Genomic DNA, 7,949 nt, shown 5'->3' with positions numbered 1-7,949 from the left:
GGTGATACAGTCACAGTTAATAGGATCAATTAGATGTTGGCTGGACTTTTGACCAAAGGGTCAATAGTCTCTGTTTTTCTCTGTATGGCCAAGGACCAGTTCCTTAAACTGTAGTTACATAGCAAACAGTTCAGCTAGAGCAGCATATAGTTGATAAGTGTTTTAATCAGCTTGCAGCATTGATAACAGTTATGTTGCATTGCTTCAACAAATTATGTCAATGATCACATCAAAATTGGCTCCTAATATACACGACTGACATTGATGTATACTAAGGGTTTACCTTGCACTGTAGAGGTTTTGCATTGGTAGTGAGAAGGAGGAATCTACCCTATATAGAAAGATTACATTGGATCATATCAGGAGGTAGGACTTTATACAAGAGTTCAATTCACCATACAATGTGGAGTGTCTGAGTTTAATCTGTGTTTCTAGGTCACCTATGCTGCACTTGATATACCCTCAATCAACTGTTGCTGATATATATGTATGTAAATACATACATATGTGTATACTAAATGTATGAGTATGTATATTTGTGTGTACATACACATGTATGAATTCTCTAGTTTGCTTTAGTCTTAACAGAGAAGTACATGTAAGTACATGTTGTATGAATTCATGTTCTTATGTGTTCATATATATGTAAGCATATATGAGAAAATGCATCCACAAGTAAGAATGCATGAGCCTTCATGTATAAACACATACATATTTGTACATGCTGATATAGACGTGCATATGCATGTGTATGCAAATGTATATTCCTGTGTGCATGTCTTCATGTGAATGCATATGCAACTTCCTTTCTGTTACTTCTTTACAACCATTTTTCAAGGTAGAACACTTAGTTTCATAATTATATTCCTTTTTCAACTGCTACCCACTTTACCACAAAGCTGAAACACTTTCGTGATTCTTTTCAATTTTTTTTTCTTTTGCATTGTGGTAGAATCATGGTAAACATTAAAAAAAAAAAAAACAGATACACACTTGTTTTGTTTTCTTGTGTTAGTTTTTGTTTTGTTTTGTAATAGCATTACATACAACTGAGCATCAAAAAAATGTCTTCATGCACCTATGATCTGATTACTGATGTTACCAATTGCATCAACTTTCTTTTATTCCATTTAGTAAAGAAACAATGGAGGAAACATAATTAGATGCCTTGGTGGGGCAGGGGACACATACAAAGCAACAGATGTAGTAGTCATTATTATTTGGTGAACAGTCTAACATTAACGTCATAAGCATTGTGTTTATACCAACACACACATAAATAAATATATATATATATGTGTGTGTGTGTATATGTGTGTGTGTGTGCGTGTGTGTGTGTATATATATATATATATATATATATATATGGCAGTGGAAATATTTTAACCAACTAGTTCTTCTCGAGTATTTAAAACATAAGAGCTTACTGAAATGGACAGGCTAGAATAGCTAGAATCATTTACATTCAGTGAGGCTCAATCTTTTCTTTACTACTTTGTTAGTTCCTGCCTTCATTTGCAAGTTGGCACATGGGTTTTAGGGGTAAAAAGAAGGACCGTGTCTAAGTTAATTTAAACAAAATTCTTATTCAGCAAAATAAAGTTCACAAAACAGAATATGATTGTGTGCCACAAGAAGAAAATGCAAAGGGACCTTACACTGTCAAAGATGGTGTGTATTTTATATTTTCCTTCTGACGATGGGCCCTGACTTGAAATATAATTATCTCCCACTCACAATAGACAGTCTGTTTCATAAATTTTTGTTGAATTGATGCTTTTGCTAACACAGTCAAATATTAGTCTCCTTGGATTCTAGCATTTCATTAAATATATAATCACAGGAGACAATCTGGACATAAATATAAGGAAAGAATAATCTGCATAATAATGCATATAAATGAGGAATATTAAAGACCTGACGGTGGGGAAGAATGAAAGCTTGATAAAGCAAAAGGAAGTTAGAAACAGGAGAAGATAGTCTTTCAAAGAAGAACAGCATATTTACTCAAATATGACATGAATTAACTTGAATCAGCATCTTCACTGTTCAAATTCTCTTCATCATCTGGTTCTGTTAATCCAGGAACAGAATTTTCAAAAAAATAATCAAAAGCATAATTCTCAGAATCTTTACACGCTCTAAATTTTTCCTTCTTATCTTTGTCAAAACGTTGAACCTGTGAAAAAACAAACAGTGAATTCCTTCAGAATTGACATTTAACTGTTAGGATCATCTGATCAATGGTTATCAATAAACAATTTACATAGGATAGTTTCTACTTGAATAAACAGGTAGGACGAGCAACAGCTTAACAAATTCATAATAATTACACACTATGTATGTACTACAATTGATTTTTTAAATACTGAATTAGGAAGATTTAATAAAATAACTGCAACAGTTCCTTATCTATTGGAATATCTACCCAGAAAGTAGAAAAATGAAAGTAGCGCTAGTTGGAATTGAGAACATAAAGGGATGTAACTAAATACTTCAAACTATTTTGGCTGACATTAAATTCAGCCACCCATGTACATCAAGAAATGCTAACATTCCTGGCAGTAGAAAATTTTTAACTATCTCTAATAATGTCTTTGTGTATGAACTCCCACCATTAGCATCACCACAAACTGAAAAAAATCACTGGCTCTAATTGTTTTAAATGAAAAATAGAACTAAATCTTTGTGGATAACTTACAGCATGTAGAAAAAGTGAACCTTTGCCTTCAAAATGAAGATCTGTGACACTATTGAAAAGTTCTTCAGGAGTGGGAATATCTGGTACATTATTGCTTTCAAAGAACTGAAAAAGAAATGTTAGAAAATGTCAATATTTTTCAAGTTCAGCAAAAGAACTACTGATAAGAAATTTCACCTGTAGCTTTACCATTTAATCCAGCCATATCCATCCCAAATATTTTACCTGTTTTATGTTAAAACTGACCAGATCCAACCTCTCACACCTACCCTACAATGTCATTCTAAAAATATACAAACACACCATTGAAATCTTGAAGCTACAGGATAATGTGATTAATTCAAAACAATGTGAATAAATAAGCATTACATTTGACAAAGAAATCTAAACGCTAAAGAATTAAACCACTCAGCTCCAACACAGCTACTGCTAATTTTTCAAAAACTTCTTCTATGGAGAATCCACTAGTCACAGAACCCAACATTACCATACAAAAATATTATATTACAGGGCATAACCATGGCTAAGGGACTGAATGAAGACCCCCTTTGGTTCATGGGATTGCACCAAGAAAGTTACCCTCTGAGGCACAAGTCCAGGCAAGGTTGTTTATGGAAGACCAGCAGTTGCCCATGCATTCCAGCTTCTCTTCTCCATGCTACTGATGTTATCCAAGGGAAAATCAAATGCTGATATAGTTTGGCTGAGTGAACTGGAGCAATGTGAAATAAAGTATCTTGCTCAATAACACAACACACAGCCTGGTCCAGGAATCGAACTCACTACCTCATGATTGTGAACCTGACATTAACTAATGAGCCATGCACCTTCATTATAACTACCATTATATCATATTCTGTCAACATATACTGTCCATTTATGCGCTAGTGAAGTCATTGTTAGTGCATCCATTGATCAGACCTTTCAATGCTGTTACTTTTTCCACTCAGCTGCCCTCATTCATCTTGTATTGTGTCCAGCTGACTACGTTCATTCATCCTTCTCCTGTTGCAATAGATCCCTCACACTCTCTGCATCAAACTTGTAACACAAACCTCCTACATATAGCATTTGTATACATTATTATATTTCCTCTCTAATGACCCCACTGCAATAATGGTGGAACTAATAATATTAAAGACTGAAAACAATAACATCACATCTGTAGATATTTATAGAGTAGAATGGAAAATGTAAGAAGTAGTGCAGTTTGAATAAAGTTTGAGGAAACTTACAATAAGGTGCATTGGCAAAAATCATTTACTGAAGTTAGAAACTGTCTGCAAGTTTAGATGCTATTTGGGAGATTAGAATATTAGTGTTTAAAGCAAAGCCTTTTACCAGGGAGAACTGTTTGGCCCTTTTTCTATTGTTGTTATTTTTTCTCTATTGAAATACACTGCATTTGTTTCAATAAATGTTAAAAAATAATGAAGAATTTTGTTATAAATTATCTGGTGTTTAAAACATAAATTACCAGGAAATTTCAATGGACGGTTTTAATTTAAATCACTTTGAAACAGGAAATTTAGAACGAAGGATGGTCTCCAATGAATTGGTATCAAAACGGTTGAGACAACACCATGTACTTTGCAAATTCCATACTCATATTTTCCCTACATCATACACACTTGCTTAAATTTGTCAACGTTATTAAATGTTTGGTTCGTTTGTTGCATGATATCCCCTGTAAGATGAGCAAAATTCAAGCAGATAAAATTTTATACTTACTTTACAAATGTTGAAGCAATCTCGCAGAAGAAATTCCATTGCTGAAGGATGGCTGAGCTCAACAGACTGGCTAACGTCTATTACCCACACAATGTTGTCATGCCACAACAAATTATATTCACTGAGATCAGCATGGACTAAATTACACTTGTGATACATATCTCTTAAGATCTGAGAAAAGAGAGAAGTAAAGTAATATTTCACTGAAGAAATCACACTTAAGTTATCAACTTTATCTTACAAGACTCATTTTACTACAGACAGTTTTAAATATAGCATTCATAATTGAAGATATGGCACGGAGGCATGTAAAAAGCACCCACTGCACTCTTGGAGTGGTTGGCATTAGGAAGGGCATCCAGTCATAGAAACCGTGCCAAATCAGATTGGAACCTGATGGAGCCCTCCAGCTTACCAGTTCCAGTCTAACCATCTAATCCATGCCAGCATGGAAAGTGGATGTTAATAGATCAACATGGCTCTACAGTTTACAGTAAACACAAGGCTTGATTCCTATAGGTGATGTTGAAACTTTTTAGCCTTCAGTATATATATAACCATGTCTTCATACTGTGTAGACCAAGTTCTCTGAGGAATTCTAGCTTGTTACAACTTATTGGGTTCGCAAGAAAGTAATTTCGTTTTTTGCAAACAGATAGTTACAAATTTTTTGAATGACTTTTGTCAATGTTGTGATTTTTTTTTTCTTTTGACATTTGATAGCCATTACTTTTAGCTTACTTTAGAAGCAAATTGCACATAATTTTGTTTACAGCTGTTAGTTCAGTGTCAATTTTAACATGGAGTGTAAAAGCGAACATTTTCACTATATTTTGCTTTTTTATTTCCATAAAGGCAAGAAAGATGTTGAGGCTCACAAAGAGATATGTGAAGTTTATGGTGTTGATTACTTAACAGAACGCACATGTCACAAATGGTTTTAAAAATTCTGTTCTGGAGATTTTTTCACTCAAAGACAAGGAATGTTTTGGTCGACCTACTGAAGTTGATGATGATTGAATCAAAGCCATAAGTGAATCTGATTGTCATATAATTGTGCGAGAGATTGCAGAGAGGTTAAATGTGTCACACACAACAATCGAAAATTACTTAAAATGTCTTAGACTCATTAAGAAGTTTAATATTTGGGTTCCACATAAATTGAAAGAGAGTCACTTAACACAATAAATCACTATTTGTGATATACATCTCAAACACAATGAAATCAATTTATTTTTAAACAAATGATCACTGGTGAGGAAAAATGGATTGTCTCCAATAACATCAATCAAAAACGATCATGGTCCAAACCAGCACAAACCACATCGAAACCTGAATTGCATCAAAAAAAGGTCACACAGTCAATTTGGTGGGATTACAAAAGTGCTGTGTATTTTGAGCTGCTTCCAAGGAACCAAACGATCATTTCAGATGTTTACTGTCAACAGCTAATGAAACTGGAGGAAACAATCAGAGAAAAATGGCCAGAATTAGCAAATCGTAAAGGAATCGTATTCCACCATGACAACGCTAGATCACACACGTCTTTGCCAACTCATGAAAAATTACTGAAGCTTGGTTGGGAAGTGATGTCACATCCACTATATAGCCCTGATCTTGCACCATCAGATTACTGTTTATTTCCAAGTTTGCAAAATTCTTTGAATGGTAAAACTTTCAATAATGATGATGACCTGAAATTACACTTGTTTCAGTTTTTGGCTAAGAACCAGAAATTCTATGAACGCAGAATCATGAAGTTGCCAGAAAAATGGCAAAAGATCATCGAACAAAATGGAAAATATATAATTGATTAAAGTTCATTCTTTGTGTGAAAAAAAAAAATGGCTTTTATTTCACACTAAAAAACCGAAATTACTTTCTTTCCAACTCAATATAATTCAGATGGTTGATGTTGTGATGTCATGTTGGTGACATATAGCATCACTACATTATTTACAGAAGACACAAGGATGTTCTATTCCCATAAGTAATATTACACCTTTTATTTAGCTTCCACTGTGTATGTGTGAGCTCTATGTATGCGTTTAGTCAGAGGAGGAACAGCTATACCCATGGCCTTTGCAATAGAGTGCATCTGATAAATGTACCCAAAAGCTGGTATTTTGAATACAACTTTACAAAAAGTTGTTGCACAAAATTTTGATTTCAGAGTAGTTTAACAAAACTTTGGTTGAGCTTTCAATTTAAATGTGGATCATTTTAATACAACCAGTTTTGGAGGAGTTGATGACATAGGACCAGGTTTGGTACTAACTACATAGGATCAAAAATGTTACAAACCACTCATGACCACCTCAAAAAAAGAAATCTCTCTAATAAAAGGGGCAAAAAGAGCAGTGATTAAGTAGGTTTGTAGCTCATCTAGAACATGGACCTCACTTCTGCTAACAACTGCAATGTATTTTTCGATGGTAGTGGTGAAGCGCGGAAACCATCTGATAACGACTCCGTTCAGACAACTGTATTAATAATACATGCAATGTGCGAGTTGGAAAGAGAGAGACACAACTGAGTAGAAAGTTTGAGAGATGATTTATTGATAGCTTAACATGTGTGTCTGTGCTTGTGTCATGTATACAGAATAAGAGACAGGCCATTATGAGAACAAAGTGTATGTGTATATAGACATGATGTATGTGTGTGCGTTAAGTACATATAAGAATAGCAATGAAGAAGAAGGCAGTGAAAGAGTCTATAATGAGAAAGTTAGACAAATGTTCACAGACACAGGAATGAGAAATACCAGTTCGTAATCAATTGTATACGGTAATAGAAATACTGTATCAAGAAGTTGTGGTGATGATGCTGAGCCAGTTCGGTACATGTCGTACGAAGTTGTGGCTGTAATGCTGCTGCCTAGGTCACTTGGTACAGGAGTTCTCGAAGGTTATATATTCACTGTTAACCATGGCGAAGTAATTCACGAACAGTGCTATGTTAGAACCTGTGCAGTGCTGCTTGAGCTGTGTATGCTACATATTCATTGCAATTCAGTTACCCTTAATTCAATCATATTTACTGTTTTAATTAATGAAACAAATTAATAGCAGCAACAAAACAAACTAGAATAAACATACAACCATACCTTAATTGTTTGTTGAAAAGCACTTTTCAATTCCTCTGTAGTGAAGTTTGCATCCCTTAGTTTTGGTGCAGCTTGGTGACCATGACCAATAAAAGACATGACTAAGACATGATTTTTCAAACTAATTAGGGTGGGACATGGAATACCAAAGCGTCTTAATCTGAAGAGAAAAACCAAAGGCATTTTCAACTTTCTAATGACTGTCAGAAGTCAGAAGGGCATAGACTCAACAAACACCCATCAACCTCATGGTTTTTAATTAAAAAAAAAAACATATTCAAAGAGCAACATTTCATTAGCAAGCACTTTTCTTTCACACAACCCAAACAAAGACTGTTCTATCCCACAACCACAGTAAAGACTGTTCTATCCCACAACCACAGTAAAGACTGTTCTATCCCACAACCA

At 34.4% G+C, this 7,949-nt stretch overlaps 1 protein-coding gene across 2 annotated transcripts in view; it reads right to left on the bottom strand.

The window, feature by feature from the left end:
• Positions 1 to 7,949, bottom strand: part of LOC106876715 (serine/threonine-protein kinase RIO3) — a 28,246-nt gene that overhangs the window by 4,301 nt on the left and 15,996 nt on the right. Inside the window, exons 8-11 of one of the 2 annotated variants that reach the window (XM_014925386.2) lie at positions 7,542 to 7,701; positions 4,433 to 4,603; positions 2,702 to 2,806; positions 2,008 to 2,179 (exon numbers count right to left, since the gene is read on the bottom strand). In XM_014925386.2, the coding sequence (XP_014780872.1) occupies positions 2,024 to 2,179; positions 2,702 to 2,806; positions 4,433 to 4,603; positions 7,542 to 7,701 (592 nt within the window). In that variant the 3' untranslated portion in view covers positions 2,008 to 2,023. Of the gene's footprint in view, positions 1 to 2,006; positions 2,180 to 2,701; positions 2,807 to 4,432; positions 4,604 to 7,541; positions 7,702 to 7,949 lie in introns of those variants that run through there. The other variant, XM_014925384.2, reaches the window with a different exon arrangement.

Source organism: Octopus bimaculoides, chromosome 3 (genome assembly GCF_001194135.2).
Source record: "Octopus bimaculoides isolate UCB-OBI-ISO-001 chromosome 3, ASM119413v2, whole genome shotgun sequence".
Lineage (NCBI taxonomy): Eukaryota > Metazoa > Mollusca > Cephalopoda > Octopoda > Octopodidae > Octopus > Octopus bimaculoides.
The sequence above is the reverse complement of the archived record's forward strand: the minus strand, read 5'-3'. Positions and strand labels throughout refer to the sequence as shown.